Source organism: Triticum urartu, chromosome 4 (assembly GCF_003073215.2).
Source record: "Triticum urartu cultivar G1812 chromosome 4, Tu2.1, whole genome shotgun sequence".
NCBI classification, from domain to species: Eukaryota; Viridiplantae; Streptophyta; class Magnoliopsida; order Poales; family Poaceae; genus Triticum; species Triticum urartu.
This window is the reverse complement of record NC_053025.1, coordinates 549713857-549730873: the sequence shown is the minus strand read 5'-3', so window position 1 is coordinate 549730873 and position 17017 is coordinate 549713857. Positions and strand designations below refer to the sequence as shown.

At 43.7% G+C, this 17017-nt stretch overlaps 3 protein-coding genes across 4 annotated transcripts; all 3 read right to left on the bottom strand.

The window, feature by feature from the left end:
* Window positions 1-2368: 2368 nt before the first annotated feature.
* Window positions 2369-5579, bottom strand: LOC125552605 (cyanelle 30S ribosomal protein S10-like). Of its 2 annotated transcripts, none has more exons than XM_048716209.1 (3): window positions 5293-5564; window positions 5054-5110; window positions 2369-2859 (listed from the first exon to the last, which is right to left on the bottom strand). In XM_048716209.1, the coding sequence occupies exons 1-3, from the start codon at window positions 5485-5487 to the stop codon at window positions 2548-2550; spliced, it is 564 nt and encodes a 187-aa protein (XP_048572166.1). In that variant the 5' UTR covers window positions 5488-5564; the 3' UTR covers window positions 2369-2547. The 2 variants fall into 2 exon arrangements, with proteins under 2 accessions (XP_048572166.1, XP_048572165.1); XM_048716208.1 differs by lacking the exon at window positions 2369-2859 and adding an exon at window positions 2976-3945 and having other exon boundaries at window positions 5293-5579.
* Window positions 5580-5893: 314 nt separating this feature from the next.
* On the bottom strand, window positions 5894-11303 carry LOC125552604 (plant-specific TFIIB-related protein 1). The gene is made up of 3 exons (XM_048716207.1): window positions 10532-11303; window positions 6971-7129; window positions 5894-6890 (listed from the first exon to the last, which is right to left on the bottom strand). The coding sequence occupies exons 1-3, from the start codon at window positions 11153-11155 to the stop codon at window positions 6072-6074; spliced, it is 1602 nt and encodes a 533-aa protein (XP_048572164.1). The 5' UTR covers window positions 11156-11303; the 3' UTR covers window positions 5894-6071.
* A 644-nt stretch (window positions 11304-11947) lies between these two features.
* LOC125552606 (dehydrodolichyl diphosphate synthase complex subunit NUS1-like) lies at window positions 11948-16027 on the bottom strand. Its single transcript, XM_048716210.1, has 8 exons — window positions 15880-16027; window positions 15685-15751; window positions 14537-14825; window positions 14111-14178; window positions 13766-13994; window positions 13539-13635; window positions 12672-12754; window positions 11948-12252 (listed from the first exon to the last, which is right to left on the bottom strand). The coding sequence occupies exons 1-8, from the start codon at window positions 15918-15920 to the stop codon at window positions 12245-12247; spliced, it is 882 nt and encodes a 293-aa protein (XP_048572167.1). The 5' UTR covers window positions 15921-16027; the 3' UTR covers window positions 11948-12244.
* Between the last annotated feature and the right edge of the window lie 990 nt (window positions 16028-17017).

The following is a 17017-nucleotide window of genomic DNA, read 5'->3' as shown; positions in this document are numbered from 1 at the left end:
CGAGGGTGTGCAGGGGAGGACTCCACGGCGCCTCACACCAGCGGTTACCACCTACGTACCGGCGTGAGATTTGTACCAGCGTGCACCCGGCCGGATCCCAGAGTTGCTGGGCCACATCCGATCCAGCCCTTAGATTATTGGCGCGAGCGAACGTAGCAAGTGACACAAATCCAGTCCAAGCGAAAGCGACGCCTGCGTCGTCGCGGTAGCTAAATTTCAAACAGATAGCGCACTCGCCACTCGGAATCGATAAGCCGCCGCCGCCGCCGCCGGAGCCGCGCGCAAGATCTATCCTATCCCTCTCTGTCCAAAAAGCAAGCAGCCGGAGAAATTCGGAGGAGGGAGAAGGCACCATGCATGATGCAAACGGGGGGCAAAAACAGTGTAGGGGAGCGCGCGAGCTACTGTTGTGACCGATATGTGCTGCCACTATTCGGCCCGGCCGATAGTCAGTCAGAAAAATGACAAGGAGAACGTTTCAAGCGTTGAAACTTGAAGTGCTCTACTACTTTGTTTTCTCAGCTCAAAAATGGAACAGGATAGTGCTCTCAGCAGCTTGACGGCGACGCGTCGGTCAGCTGCTCTGCATTTCAGGAGTTCAATATGCGGTTCACTCCAGTGTGCCAGCAGCCCTACATCCGACTCATCTAGTGATCAAGCAGCCGGAAACAACAATAATAAAAATAGAAAAAGGAAAGGAAAAGGCCAAAGCGGCAGGATTGTGGTCAGTGACCTGACGGTGACATCTCGGTCAGTGATTCTGCATTTCGAGAGGAGGCAAACGTATGCGATTCCACTGATAGACAAGTAGCCGGAAACAATGATGAAAATACGTAGCAGAGAAAGGCCAAAGCATCGGAACCAGGTAAGCTCGTATGGGCCACCTCCATACATAAGATGAGAGATGCTAGACTTACGGACACATTCTCATAGGATTTCTGTTACGGGCTCACGGAAGTTGACATAAAATACCCCACACACGCCCAAGGTCTCGTGAAGACAGCACGTAGGCGTCATCATCATCACTCTTCTTCTAGAGGTCATCATCCTTAAATCTTGAGCAAATGACTCCGACTTCGACGCAGGCGATCGTCGACTCAACCACATTGTAGAAGCTGAGTGAAGATGAATGAAGATCCGCGCCAACCAACCACATGCGATCAAACAGCGCAGTTCCGACTCCTGACGGAGAACCACGAGGGACAAAACCAGGCATGGCAATATGACTCGTATAGTGATCAAGCAGCCGGAAACAATGATAATAAAAGTATAAAAGGAAAAAGGCCAAAGCGGTAGGATTGTGGTCAGCGATTCTGCATTTCAAGAGCAGCGTATGCGATTCCACTGATAAACAAGCAGCCGGAAACAATAATAAAAATACAAAGGCATCGAAGGAGGCAGGTAAGCTCGTATGGGCCACCCCCAAGGATGGATAAATTATGGATTTGTTGGTCCACAAACGCTGGCCAGTTTCGGCAATGCTGCGGCCGTTTCGAATGGAGGCAAAAAATAATGGACACTGCAAATATACTACTCAATGCATGAGCAGATGAGTTATGGGGGCTGCGAGGTGTATGTAGTAGGCTGCTAAGAGTAAAGACCAACTTTTTTTTAGTCATTTTTTTTCTCAACCAGGAAGACCAACTTTTTTTTAGTCATTTTTTTCTCAACCAGGAAGACCAGTTGATCCACACGAACAAACGTCTCATCAACCGTGAGATCAAATAACAGATGCTTTTTTGGGGACAAACCAATCACAGATGCTCACTGAATTGGCCGGCAATCTGCAGCTACTGCACTGTATTGCTACTGACACATGCCTGTGAATGTCTGTTTTGCACTCCTCTGTTTTTAAATATAAGCCTTTTTAGAGATTTCAATGTAGACTACATACGGATATACAGACATATTTTAAAATGTAGATTCACACATTTTGCTTCGTATGTAGTCAATATTGGAATCTCAAATGTCTTATATTTAGGAACGGAGGGAGTAGCTGAATTTAGCCCACAACAGCTTTTCCCACAAGTGATGCTAGATTGGCTACATACCAACCAAACAGAGCTTCCCGTGGCTTTTAGGTCGAAACTTTAGAACATACCCTGATCAAACTAGCTTGTGAACTTCTACTATTTTCAGGAGAAATCAGAAAGCTTTGCCAGTAGTATGTTGAATCAGCGCAAGAATCAGTGCAACCAGTATGAATGGGGCAATTTCTAGATGAATCTGTTCTGGGACAGGAAACCAAAAAACAAATGCCCACCGACAATTTGCAGCTGCTGCACTGTTACTAACGATCAAGGTCAGACAATTCCGCTCCTTCAAGAAACTTAGATTTAAACAAGACATCAACATAGCACAATGCAAATAACCTTGCTCGATACTTCTTTAACTGCATGATATTTCATATCTGAACATGTTTTTCCGTGTTACAGGCTCTACATATGTTTCAAGTCTCAGACAGCAAAAAAAGATCGGTCAACTGGGAAGTCTGCAGAAAAGAGCATTACATGACATAGAATTTTAAAGAGTTCAGCTCTAGTGGGATCATAGCTTAACCTCAACATCCACCCCGGCGGGGAGCTGGAGCTGCATCAATGAATCGATTGTCTGGGCAGTCGGGTACATGATATCAATCAACCGCTGGTGTGTCCGGATCTCGAAGTGGAACCTTGAATCTTTGTGCACATGGGGAGAGTTGAGCACACAGTATATTCTCTTCTTGGTTGGCAGAGGAACAGGACCCATGGTCTTGGCATTAGTTGTCTTTGCAGCTTCGATGATCTGCTTGCAGGAGTCCTCGATCAATGGCACCCAGTAAGACCTCAGCTTGATTCTGATCTTCTGCTTAGGTGCCAGCTGCAAACATAAAATGTTGATACCCAATAGTGTTAGTTCTACAGAGAACAGCAACTTCTGCAGGTGACCCCAATGAAACAGAAACACCAAATGAAAATATGCAGTTGACTAAGGTATGATGGAAATACAGTCAATAGTGCCAGAAGCATGAAAACTTCGCACTTCAACTAAATTTGATAGGGCAATCACAAAAACATTCGGTCAAACATGCATCGTCATGGTTACATTTGTTCCAACATCGTTCTGTCAGACAGATGTAACAAATTTCATTACAATGTTAGCCAGCTCAAGCCGATGAGATGAATATCTATGATCAGCTCCTTCAATAATATGCACTTCGTGGTTGCCTATATATTTATGAAATTCCAGAGCATCCTCTGATGGCACAACATCATCGTCAGAACCGTGAACTGTCAGGACCCTGCAATTAGGGTCAATAGACATGCATGCACTTTGCATATCTATGCTAAGACGGTCCATCAGACTTTCTTTGGTTACACGGTACATGAACTGTCCTGTTTTCTGTGCCACGTCAATGAAACCATGTTGATTTATCCTTTCCATATAGTCACCGCCAAGACGATCTGCAATTCCACGTTTCAGATCAAATCTGCCCGATATGTTGATTACACGAGATACATCTTGATACATGGACGCATAGATGATGACCACATCTCCTCCCTTACTGTGGCCAGCAATAGCACGAGTATCACGCTTGTGTTCCTTAAAATGCTGGATTACATTATGCAAATCATCCACCTCTTTATAGTAGTTGCCATACTGAAATGTACCTTCACTTTCTCCATTGCCAGAAAAATCAAACTGAAATACACTAATCTTCTCTGATGTTAATGCATCAGTAAGACCCATTATGGTTCTACTTTCCTTTGATGACCTAAACCCATGGCATAACACTACAATGTCCTTAGATCCAGCTTCGTGCAAAACACCAATGAGTTTCTCTCCAGAACTGTTGGTTATCACTATCCTCTCTTGAGATACATTGAAGGAATCACTGAAGGACGAGTGCGACTGCGCACGTGCCCTTGAAACAGTTTCTTTCCCGGCAGTAGCACCAAACAGTAACTGCACGCAGACATGTACGATGGACATGCTTAAGAACTGACAAACGTGCAAGCAAGAAAGGAAGCACATAATGTTAGGCAGTAGTAATCACTGGCAGATTACTAACCTAATGTAACACAAAATCTACTTCACCAACACCAACAATATTAGAAGTCAGCAGTTAGAACACAATCTAAGGAGTTCCCACAAAAGATAAGCAACCATCCATAGATTATTCCTGAGAGGGATAATCAGTTTTGGTGATAGACTACTTTTTCTCAGCCCATAAACCTAGCAAATCAGTCCCAAGAAAGAAAAGGCAATAAGAGCTAACCGCAGAGAGAATGATGCTGTTGGTGTTATAAAATCTTTGCATCTATGCACGAATAATGGTTGAGCAAATATATAGCAGAAGATAATAAAAAGAATGGGAAACCATTTGAGAATTTAAGGCAGGTGGTTAGAGAGAATTCAGAAGATCATTGACATGGAGAAACCCACAAGAGTGAGAGAACAAGGTGTTCAACAAGAGCGGTGATAGACAGGTTAAGGGCACAACTGAAGAATATTTAAACTAAGCTTCGAAACCACAAGGCCGACTATTTTAAGAAAGATACATGAGATGGAGTCATGGTTAAATACAGTTAGCCTTTTCATCCAGAGACCATTTTAGCATTCAGTTGAACATGGAAGACTTCACCAGCAGTCCCACGTCCAAAACAGAGTCACACCAGCAACATTTATCACGAGTCAAATGCTCAATGTGTGCGCTAACCAAGAACCCACGAAGAACTTTACCCCACATAATGTCACTAGTCACTATGCTTAGTACTCCCTCCGTAAACTAATATAAGAGCGTTTAGATCACTACTTTAGTAATCTAAACGCTCTTATATTAATTTACAGAGGGAGTACGTTGTATGCTTACTATCAATTTTTAGCTCAGCTTATCAACACACCCATTTCATTTGACATGGTTATATGCAAAGTATGCAGCAGTCACAAGACAAGGAGGCAATGCGTGAACATGAAATCTTGCAATGCAGTCACATCAATAACAGCTCGTGAATGGAAACATTTGCCAACATAACAACCATGATGAAAAAGTTTAAGCTCGTGGATAAGGTACCTCCTCCCCATCCTCCCCAATCGACGACGGCATCGGAATTCCCGACCCCTCACCAACCTGAAAAACAACGAGCGCAACAAATTTACAATCACTTGAATAATAACAAATTCCAACAGAGATATACGAACTGTACCAATGCCTCCACGCAATTACACGCCAGTAACGAGAACATGTCTACAATGCAATCTACAAGTTTCACAACACATATACGCGAAAGCACATGCTCACGTATCACGTACCGGGGGCGTGTCGGAGGGTAGGTCGTCGGCGAGGGTCTCGGCTGGCGGGGCGGCGGAGGCGGAGGCGGAGGCGCGGGAGCGCAGCGGGGACGCGCGGAGGGGGGAGGCGAAGGAGAGCGCGGTGGGGTTCGGGCTTGCGGTGGAGCGGTGGAGGAAGAGGAGGGGGAGCGTGGTGGTGGAGGTGGAGACGGCCATGGCGACGGGGAGGGGATGAGAGTGGAAGGAAGGGAGAGCGGCGAGGGAAGGAGGAGGCGTTGGAAGGCCTCTGCTTCGCTATCGTGCTGTATTATCCAGTTCGGAGCGCGTTTTTGCGTTTGGGCCCTTCAAATTTGTCCAATTGTGATTTACACTTCAACAGTTGTCCGGCTTTAGCATGTTTTGGGGGAAACCATGGCGATTTTTCACCCGTATTTTCTGCTTGAAACTCAACTGCATCTCTGTATTAGAAAAAAAAATGAGGCAAATCTCTGTATTAGATGATCAACTACTGGAAGATCCATTGGAAATCTCCGTGTTCAAAATGGGTGCTGCTGTTTTCTTGGTGTAGATTGTGTAGGCAATGCAAGAAATTGAAAGGCACGCCAATTGGTTACATGAAACATTATGAGAACTGGCAAGCTAAATAATTTGGAAGTATCAGGTTACACATTATGAAGTAAAGTTCATCATCTATATGATGCATCTTGTTGTCAAATTAATCTCGACTATAGATGAACATCTATATCTACACAGCTGATTTCTTCTAATTTGGTTATAAACATCTGCAGCTGCAACCTTCTTCACTTGCCCTCTTTATCACGGCCATCGCCGCCACCATCCCCGGCGCTCCTTTTGCCACGCCCAGACAGAAAGTCCATGCCCAAGCCCAGCTGCGTCTCACGACTCCTCGGATAAGACGATGACCCGGCTGTCGGCGCCGCTTGCTTAAGCTGCCATGGCAGAGGCTGCCTATTGGGAGGGGATGGAAGCACCTTTGGTTCAGTCGGCCATCGATCAGCAAAGGGCGGCTTCATTGAGACGTCTGGCTTTTCGCAATCCATTGGGCATGATTCCTCGTTGAGGTTAAACCCACGAATGTTCGTCTCCATATTGTCGCGGTCCAATTTTGGAGACGCCGAAAATGGAACATTCGGCTGCCAACCCGCCTGGTTCAAGTCATGGGGCTCATGCTTTGAAGGGGGCCACCCAGGAGGAGCGGTTTTCTTATCTTCATCCTCTCTTACAATTACCATGTGATCAGGCTCTGCAGCTTCAGAGCCTTTTTGCTTGATATTCTCCATCAACTTGTCCTGATAAAGATCTTTTCCGCTCGACGAGCGCGCTGAATATATGTTTGTCATTGGGAAAGCTTTCTCCGGTGGTGTAGCTGGTGTGTAGTTAGGGGGTAGCAGATCGTCCCAATTTTCCAAAAGCTCTTTATACACTTTGCGTAGGGTCACCTCTGTAAGGCCTGTAACCTTACAGATCTCGGCCTGGGTCTTGCGCTTGTCTTCAAGCTGACATGCAAGGTAGATAGCAGCAGCAGATATGCTTATAGGGTTTCGCCGCGTGCAGAAGCATTTATTAACAACCACCTCGCCGATGTGGGCTGCAAGTTCCTAAGTAAACAACACAGAGTATGTTAAAAGCAGGACAAATTAATTGTCATGATGTCTCAGGTTTACAGCTCATCTGATACCTGGGCGGATTTATTGAGCTGGAGGAGGTTGCAAAACCGAGGCATGTGAACTGCTATTGAATTGCTGTTAAGAGGTTGGCTCAGTTTAAGAGATTCGCCAAGTATTTTGATGTATTTTCCTATTTCTTTCTGAGGAAGATTGCTAGCTGTGGAGATTTCCTGGATATGCAGTACACAGAAAATGGATCAGCGCTAACTGAAAAATACAGCAATAACCAAAAATGCTGCTACATCAACTATATTTACTATCTACTCCCTCCATTCCATATCAAGTGTCCCTGATTTAGTAGAGAGTATCTATTATATATGAGAAAAGCATAATACAGACGAAAAAATAGAGAGATACGCTAGAAATTCTCACGAAAAAACAAAAACATCTGAACATCGATCTGGCAGGCCCTCTTTACATCAAGAAAGCATAACCATTAGATGTTCATATTTGCACTCAATTTCATTGACTGGTGTACCCATATTACCTATGCAGCACAGCAGTAGATCTAGACCACGAATCTCCTATACTTTAGGTTAACCAAAACCAGCACAAACACGTATGTCACGTTTTGATCTCTTCAGTGCTGTGACCTTCCTTAAATTTGTTTGCCCCTTTTATGTCTCTCCACATGCACGTGCAGGTACGCACCATGTTTTTTTCTTAATAATATGGATATAGCCCCTATCTCTAAGTTTTGCTACATACACGAATGTAGCATGTACTTAGTATGTGATGATGGTTGGCGCTGTTCACCAAAGAGAGATTAAGTAGGATCAGCAGATTAATTAGGGAGCTGCTCTGATGCATATATACATGTCATGTAGGGCGGCTCCTGGATGACATTGTTGCATGGTTGTCAGTGGCACAGCTAGCTCCCGGCGACCCCAAGCAACTGCTCAGGCCCAGCCGACGAAGTTCCCCACTGGAATTTGAGCCAATCATGAACAGTCGATTAATGGGCAAAGGCCTAGCTAGCTCAGTGCCTTTTATTCTTTGCCCAGGCACTACGATCTGTATAGCTCCATCCCTGGTGGTGGTGGTGGTGCAAAGTCTGGAATATAGGGCTAATTTTGTGGTCCACTCTGGGTCTCAACTAGCAGCCCAAATTGATCAAAAGATCACGAACACACAAAAAAATACTATACAATCTTATTAGAAAAACAATATAGCCATTATAATTGCAGCTAAATGCATCCAACCATTGATCTTGTAAATACCTCTCCTAGATGGTGCATACTATTATAAGCAAACATCATTCAATCTTCTGAATTGTAGGCTTGGGCATTGGTACACAAGAAGGTCGATTTAATGTCTATCTATCCTTTCGAATAGCATCCATCCACCAGAATACACGTGCGCACCTTGCCCGCGGGAGTTCCAAATCAAAAACCAAAAGAAGGTAGTAAATGAAAAGCCTCCCATGTGTGTTGATCCGACATCAGGGTTAACGATCCAAACTTTTGTTCCGAGCACCATTTAATACAATAGACGAACGTAATATACAAAACAACCTTCTGGCTTGATACATACATACGACCAACATATTTTGATCTGAACATTAACTCCATCATATCGATCTAATACCATGTTCAATGACCAGCCTCTTTTGTTAACAACTAACCAACCTTATTTTTTTGTAACTGTCTCAACAACCGGCCATCTCATGTGGTGTTACGGCAATGATGCATACCCTACTAAAAGTAAACATGGTTAAAATGCGCCCCACGCAGGCATACCAGACTCACTGCCTTCGTGTACTATGCAAACGACAAATATGAAGGTTAGTCTGGAGTTATTGATAATATATACCTAGGACAAGGCATTGCTTTTGCCGCGTACTAGGCTCAATTAATTTTGTGTACTGATCTGATATCAAAAGGCAAAACCATCCGTAGATATATTGTTGTTGTGACAATAATAATAGGCAAATTAAGATAAATAGACAATTAAAATATTTCCAAAATTACATGATTAAATTATTTCCCGCGCGGGACACCATGCTAGTTTACACAGCACAAATTTCCATGATCGACGGCTGACTCGGTGTTCGGTTCCATGGACTAATGTGGTTTTGTTAGGTTGAATCAAGGTATTTGTGACACACAATACTATATAATTCGACAAAATAGAGCAAATGTTACTAAGAATCAAGCAAAAGAAATTTTATTTGCTATCCTCGTAGTTAGCAAGACCAGATGCTCCATAAAAAGGAATACTGCTAAGTAGAGCCATTTCAGTAAATTGATTGGGAGACCTTTGGTCCGTAAATCAGTTTACAGGAAAGCAGCATATGATCCAACAACAATTCTGTCCAGACAGGGATCATCTGTTGAGTTGCTTGAAAATTGAAAGGATAGGATGATTAGAATTGTTGAACAAGATCCCCAATTTTGAAGCAATTAAATCTTAAATTAAATTGTGGCGATCCATCTTTTCTTTTCAGAACCTAACTAACATTCCTGGTTAGTCCAAATCCTGGCTGCTTGGAGCAACACACCCATATATGCCTATCAATCTCCACACGGGAGAATCTGAATGATCATGTTGATCTAATAAACATAAACTCCATCACATTGATCTAATACCATGTTCAAGTTCAACGACCAATCTCTTTTGTAAAAAACCAACTAACTATGTTTCTTGTAACTGTCAACAACCAACCGTCTCATGTGGTGTTATGGCAATGATACGTACCTACCCTAATAAAAGGTAAACATGGTTAAAATGTGCCCCGCACAGGCATACCAGACTCACTGCTTTCGTGTACCATGTAAACGATAAATATGATGGTTATTCCGGTGTAATTGGTAATATATACCCAGGACAAGGCTCGACTGCTTTTGTCGCATACTAGGCTCGATCAATTTTGTGTACTGATCTGATATCAAAAGGCAAAACCGGTCGTAGTTATATTGTTGATGTGATAATAATAACCATAGGTAGATTAAGATAAATAGATTATTAAAATATTTCCACAATCACATGATTAAATTATTTCCCGCGCAAACACCATGCTAGTTTACACAACAGAAATCGCCATGATCCAAGGCTGACTCGGCGTCCGGTTCAGCCATTGACTAATGTGGTTTTGTTAGGTTGAATCAAGGTATTTGTGACATACATAATTATATAATTCAACAAAATAGAGCAAATGCTATCCTCGTATATTCAAGTTGACAAGACCGGATGCTCCATAAAAAGCAATACTACTAGGTAGAGTCATTTCAGTAAATTGATCGGGAGATTAGAGACTTTGGTCCTTAAATCAGTTTACTGGAAATCAGCATATCATCCAACAACAATTCTGTCCATAGAGGGATCATCTGTTGAGTTGCTTGAAAATTGAATGGACTAGCTTATAAGAATTGATGAACAAGATCCCCAATTTTGAAGCAATTAAATCTTAAATTACATTGTGGAAATCCATCTTTTTCTTTTCTGAACGTAACTAACATTCCTGGTTAGTCCAATCCTGGCTGCTTGGAGCAACACACCCATATATGCCTATGAATCTCCGCACGGGAGAATTTGGAACAAATATAAAGAGAGCACGAGCAGCAGAAACAAACCTGCAGCGTCCTGGGCTCCCGTGCCTCGCGGATGGCCTGCACGAGCGCGGCGGTGGCCAGCGCCTCGACGCTGCGGTTCCTGAGGCAGGTGGCGGTGGAGCACTCCTTGAAGAGGTCGAAGGCGTGGTCGGCGATGTCCCGGTCGAGCCTGAGGATGGAGGCGACGTCCACGATCTGGAGGTAGGCGCGGAGGCTGTCGACGGAGACCATGGGCCCCGCGGGGTCCGGGGTGGAGGAGGCGGCGGCGTCGACGGCGAGCGCGCGCTCGAGCTCGGCGAGCTGGCCGGAGAAGGCGGAGGCGGAGCGGGCGAGGACGGGGTGGCGCTCGAGGGAGAAGGCCGAGAAGGCGGAGACGAAGCCGGCGGGGAGGAAGGGGTCGTCGTCGTCGTTGGCGGGCGGGGAGGAGGGCGCGGGGGCGGCGGCGGCGAGGTCGGGCGTGACGAGGGGGAGCGGGTGGAGGGAGGGGAGGAGGGGGAAGAAGGGGTGGGTGTGGAGGTGGCGCTCGAGGACGAGGCGGGCGCAGGAGGAGCACTCGGATACGGCGCGGGAGAGCGGCGGCTGCGTGGTGGCGCACCGCGCCGGCGCGGGGGAGCGGCAGTAGGGGCACTGCGTCGGCAGCGACATGGCGGCGGCGGCGGCGGCGCGCGTGCGGAGAGGAGAGCGGGGACGCTCGGGCGTGCGTGCTCTGGGTTCGGGTAGTTCGCTCTCGGCCGAGGCAGTGGGGTGGGTCACCACCTCACACGAAGACCCCGACCCACTGTCACGCACTCGGCCTGCTGGTACACTCGACTACTCGAGCCTGAGTGGCTGGGATCAGGAGTAGGAGTAGAACATTTTGTTTGTTTATGTCTTTCATCATCATCATGTACATAATAATCACTTCTGCTTCAGTACAACCCTTTCTAAACACATCCCTAAACACCTGATTTATTTAGAACTTCTAGTCTCCCTGCTCGGCTTTCTTGTTCCGAAGACAAACATGACTCAGATTTTTATGAGTGAAGTCTGTTTTAAACCTTATACTGGCAGAGCTAGTCGGGATTAAACATTAGACCCTCGTTTCCTTGAAACTATGTACTGATCCCGCCAATTTCAAGAATTGAGAAGAAGCAACATTAGAGAAATGAAACATGAACCAAGAACGGCGATGCCAAACAGCAAAGAGAGTCTTTGAAGTCTGTCTGGCTATTTTAGAACCCTCTGATCGTCTATAAATATTTTTATCATGTATATCAAGCAAAATGGAGTAGCAAAGCTATCGGTTGAACATGTTAGACACACAAAGGAACATATGAAACAGAGTATAAAGGAGTCCAGAAACCACAAGGAATGACTGATCCCATCAGCTGCATACCAGCAACAATGGAGAAAGCCAAAATCAAAGTGCACTCAGTTGTAAAAACACAACCAAAAAGATTGGCATGATTTGGGTGCATAACATTGCTGATATCAATCCATGTGTGCTCGCTCAGGAGCAGGTTCATTAATCTTCATGACCAGGCAAGCTTTACAATGGGATCCATTCCCGTATGTTCTATCAATAACACTTCTAATCTTGCCAAAAGATATTACAACATGGGTATCGACTTGATCTTAACTAACCTCTACTAGTATAATAACGAACAGGAAGACAAAACAGTTGTCAAGCTTCCAGTTCCAGGAGTACTTTTCTACGCAACAATCTGGTCTTCAGTATATAAGTATCAGCAGCTCTCATTTACCTGAGACGCAAAATGTTAGATGGCGAAATGAGTAAAAACTGTTTTGTTTTTAACAAGCATCAAGACACGTTAGTGCGTTCAGGGCTATCATTGATGAATATAGGGTCTTTTCCCCGGATGAATAAAAGCAAGTATCAGTACTGTTGAAAGCGAAAACATCGTTGGGGTTGCTTATTCTGTAAGAAAATTATTACAAACCAGATATAATATAAAAGGTTGCTATGCCCTAAAAATTTAGTGCAGTTCCTATAGCGATGAAACAGAGGACATTCTAAATATTACAGCATGAATTCTTTTGCAAACATCTTTTTCCCATAAGATCAGGGTACTGTCACAAGTTAAAATGTTCATCTGTGTAACTGCTAAAGGTAATAACAATATGTTGCACGGCACAATTCCTGGTCAAAATCAAAACGTACCATAGTTTTGGTGTTTCTTTGAGTAGTTATGGAAGGCTTTCACAATGGCACCGTATTTCATTGATTTCAGAGGTCCCATATGCCTGGAAAGGAAATAATGGAGAGTTTTCAATGGTGGAAATAGATAGTGATATAAATTTACTCACTCACACTCCAGTTGGAATGATCTTATAACATGACTGAAGCATGGTTTTCTCTTCTCTACTTGTAACATTCAGAATCTAAAGTGGTATTCAGAATCTAAAATAATATCACCTATACTTTCAGGGGCAGCCAACTAAGCATGACAATTATATCAACTAGCTAAATGCCCACGCGTTGCCACGGAAAACTGCACATAAACACTAACGTGGGAGGCGACTGACGATTGGATGCAGGAGGGTCAAAGACGGGTGACAAATTGGACATTAACATTCTCATATATCTAACAAAAATTACATTGGATGCACTCTAATTAGCCAGCAAGAACATGTATAATTTTATAAAAGCATATAACAAATTCTGAAACTCTAGTATAATATGGTAACATTTGCTTAGTACTTTATGGGGATGGTATGCTAAGTTCAACTTTGCATTAATTGCGCAAAAGAGATTTACAATGTTAATGAAGGAAAAGTTAGGCAATAAATGGACTGAATGCATTTAGAGGAAAATATGAGAAATAATTTTCTTCCAAAGCAGCAAAATTTGAGTAGAATAAAACTCCAATCAACAGTATTTTTCTACCATATGTTAATATAAGTAGGTATGGACAAGAGTTATTTGTGTATCAAAGAATGATAGCATGTGATCTAAGTTCAGTATGACAGGTCCAACGTGACACCTAGAACTAGGAATACTATATTACTACCAGATGAGGAAACTTACATAATCTCAGTATACCGCAATCTCCATGTAGGAAAGCCTAAATGGCATCTGGCAGGACCATACACAAGTAGAAGATCAGGTTCTGGTCCAGCACAACCTAACGTACAAGGCAGGCACTTAAGTACTCAACTGGAGTTGCAATGAAATAAATTATAAAACAACTAGAACATGATCCAGTAGTATATAAAATATATCATGCATAAAAAAGGGGACTTATTTAAGCGTACCTATGGATTTCAGTGCACTGGCCATGTCAGTTTCTGTAAATACTGGCTCATTTTTTACATTCACTTCACTTTTGACATCCTCTTGAGTATGGCTATCACCGTTTAAATAAGTGGAGCAAAGTAAGTTGGCTGCTTTAGCAATGCCCTCTTTGCCATCAGAACCAGAAATACACTCTATCGTCATCTGTTTCTGACAACAGTCTAAGGCTTTGATATTTGCACTGACATCCTACATATGGCCATAACCAATGGTTCATACAAACTATCAAAAACATAAACACTAGGGAATGGAAACACCGCGAAGCTTTTGATAGAAAACAAAGCAAGCTCAAGTCTGTAACTTACCAAATAATCTCCGGGATTGTTATCTCTTGAGCCATTCATACCAGGTTCAAACAATTTCTTCAGCACTCCTGTGTTGCAGTATAGAATAATAAAATACAGATCTTGTACACTGTTAAGTGTTTGTGCATAAATAAAATAAATATTAGAAGCTGAAATGTATGAGGCAGTATGGCTATTAGTCTTGTATTGTTCGGTTCTGCCCCTGCCCTCCAAATATGAATACAGCCCCTGTGTTGCTGCTTAATGTCTCTTGACTTCTACTTCCTCCGTCCCATAATATAGGACGTTTTTGCAAGCTAATATAGCTTGCAAAAACATCTTATATTATGCGACGGAGGGAGTATAACCATGTCCATTTTTGCAAGATAAATTTCAGACTGAAAGCAATAGTACCTACAAATTAGAATAGTGAACTCAGTGTCTTACCGTCAATGTCGTAGAGACATACATACTTCACACCAAGAGTTTTGAGCCAATATAACAGCTGATTGATCTTCACGGTATTCTTAGCTTCTCTGCTATCTACCACGATAGCGAGGTATTTGAGTTTCCCAAGTTGGAGATTCCGGTACTTCCACAACAACCCAGATGAAATAAGACAACACTCTAGATTGAAAATCAGATGAGAACATAAGCTTAAAAGGCTGATTGCTAAGTGGATGATGCACCAGAGCAAACCCAAAGTGAGCTTTATAATCATTGATGGTAGAGACATCTGCACAGAGAAACAAAACTTCTTAGCCAATTTCTCCCCCAGAATGAATTAATACGAAGATATGTATATACCAAAAAGATAAGTAGTCATTTACTTTAAGTGGTATTGGAACCAAACCCATTTTTTGCGAAAGGAACCAAACCCTTAATACACTCCAATAATGAGATGGTCATCTCAATGACATCATGCATATTGCTTTGCATCCTAAATTTACTATTTATTTTCTAACTCTCATTCACCAAACAAACACTAGCATGATGCCTGAAATATTTGAGTAAATAACTTAGGGGTTGGATCAATCTAAAATAGGGTTGTTGCAACAAGCAAGAAGTATTATAATGAAGATTGAAGCTTGACATGATTATAATTTTTTGTAGGACTAAGTGAACTGAACTTCAGCTAAGATCATAGAAAGTATAGGAGCAAATCAACGGTTAAAGATCATCAGAAATATGGCAAAGAGGCGACTCACTTCAGGTAATATCACAAAAATATAGGACTAAATCAGAAGTTAAGCTTTCAGCTCAGATCGTACAAAATAAGGAAAAGAGACAACTCAGAGAAGTCTTCTTAGTCAAGCGATTCGGTCGCACTATATATAGAAACCAAAGAAAACTACTGCAAAGAAGCTAAGGTACTGTTTATGCGTAATCTTCCTTTCGCTCACAAGAACAATGAATAACTTGTCTACAAGAACATAAACTACTCACTGCTGCGTTTCTGCACTATTATTATAGCTACCCACCACTATTCGCAGCAAGTATTCAGTCCCCAGGTTTTAGCCTCTCCTCAAACCAATCACTATATATAAGAGGGAAATGAAGCTAACAACAGTTGCAAGGGGAAGAATGAAATTCACCAATTTAAATACATGTGGAGGAGGCTTATTCACGATTATGGGGGTCTCATTGGCCACAAATGCCTCCCTGCACCAAGAACCACGAGATTAATATTTTCAAGAAAGGACGAAGAGGACATCGTAGATGTAAACGACCTGTGCACAGTACAATTTTTGGATGTTCAAAGAAAAGGAAGAAGAGGACATTGTACAAACAACGGCTTATGCGAAGAGGAGTTTCTGGAAGAAGAGGACATCGTGCATATACAACGACCTATGCAAATAACAAATTTTGGAAGTTGAACTAAATTTATTATTTCTGAACGAGGGATCAATCAGGTAATATTCGTTCAATGCTAAAATGGCACAGGGGAAATGGAAACAGGAGCAGAGGACAGGCAAGGAAATCTGACATGGCCTTGGTACCCATGGTAGCCGCAGCTAGCTGGGCTGAGAGAGATGGGGAGGAAGCAGCCGAAGGATCAAGAACCAGGAGCACGCTATCAAATTGGAGAAACCGAGTTCGTGGCCGGGCTGAGGAAGAACTACGATCGCACAAAAGCTATAAGATTTGCCTTATCAAAGGCGAGCTATCACGTACTACTGATGCTGATATTGACCTTTGCTGTCTGCTTGCTTTCTGAAAGTTTATTCGAAGTTCTCCACGCACACACAAAAAGAAAAAGCTTATTCGAAGCTTGAGCCACTAATAATTGATGCCGACGGCATAATTGCAGGCAGTACGTGTACGTGCTTGGGCATTTGCACACGTGTGAGATCAAGCGGACAGTTGCCGACGTGATAGTACTAGAATAATTGAAAGGCGGGTACAGTACTTTGATTCGTGCGGACGGACGGTGCAGACAGCGAGGCGAGGCGAGGATAAACTAGTCGGCGTCTCTTGCCACGCATTTGGGCGAACACCTACCGTGCGGCTCCACGAGAAGCTCCCCGTTTCAATGGGGATGAGAGATGGAAGGGTGGGATTGGGAGACTTGCCTGAGCGTGCCGCCGGTCGAAGCGAGCGACGCCGTCGCTGCCGCGCTTCCCCCAGGCCCGGCGGCGTCACGGCCGCATCGGCACCGAGGTGCGGTGCTGTGCCGACGGAAGCGGCTGCGGCGGCCGGGCAAGAGCGGAGTAGTCGGTCGGCTACCCCTGAATTCACGATCTGGACCCGGCGAAACTCGAAGGGTTGAAGAACAGCGACCGAATTTTGCTTGACCAGAAAAGACTGAAGCTGTGGGCCTTAAAAGCCTTTCTCCCCAGATGCAGCAACGCTGGGCTGGCCTGACAGTCAAATGGGCCTGGCCGGTTTGGAACTTTGAAACCACTTCCGGCCCAAATGCAAAACCAC

Bases quoted from the DNA above. Each gene is read 5' to 3' on its own strand.
- LOC125552604 (XM_048716207.1), bottom strand. From the start codon at position 11,155: ATGTCGCTGCCGACGCAGTGCCCCTACTGCCGCTCCCCCGCGCCGGCG. The intron at 7,130-10,531 runs GTTTGTTTCTGC...CTGCATATCCAG, and splicing joins GGGAGCCCAGGACGCTGCAG to GAAATCTCCACAGCTAGCAA. The intron at 6,891-6,970 runs GTATCAGATGAG...TTGTTTACTTAG, and splicing joins AGCTCAATAAATCCGCCCAG to GAACTTGCAGCCCACATCGG.
- LOC125552605 (XM_048716208.1), bottom strand. From the start codon at position 5,487: ATGGCCGTCTCCACCTCCACCACCACGCTCCCCCTCCTCTTCCTCCAC. The intron at 5,111-5,292 runs GTACGTGATACG...GTTGTTTTTCAG, and splicing joins TACCCTCCGACACGCCCCCG to GTTGGTGAGGGGTCGGGAAT. The intron at 3,946-5,053 runs GTACCTTATCCA...GTCTGCGTGCAG, and splicing joins TTGGGGAGGATGGGGAGGAG to TTACTGTTTGGTGCTACTGC.
- LOC125552606 (XM_048716210.1), bottom strand. From the start codon at position 15,920: ATGTCCTCTTCTTCCAGAAACTCCTCTTCGCATAAGCCGTT. The intron at 13,636-13,765 runs GTACGCTTAAAT...CTTGTACGTTAG, and splicing joins CAGTGCACTGAAATCCATAG to GTTGTGCTGGACCAGAACCT. The intron at 12,755-13,538 runs GTAAGTTTCCTC...TTTCCTTTCCAG, and splicing joins TTGCGGTATACTGAGATTAT to GCATATGGGACCTCTGAAAT.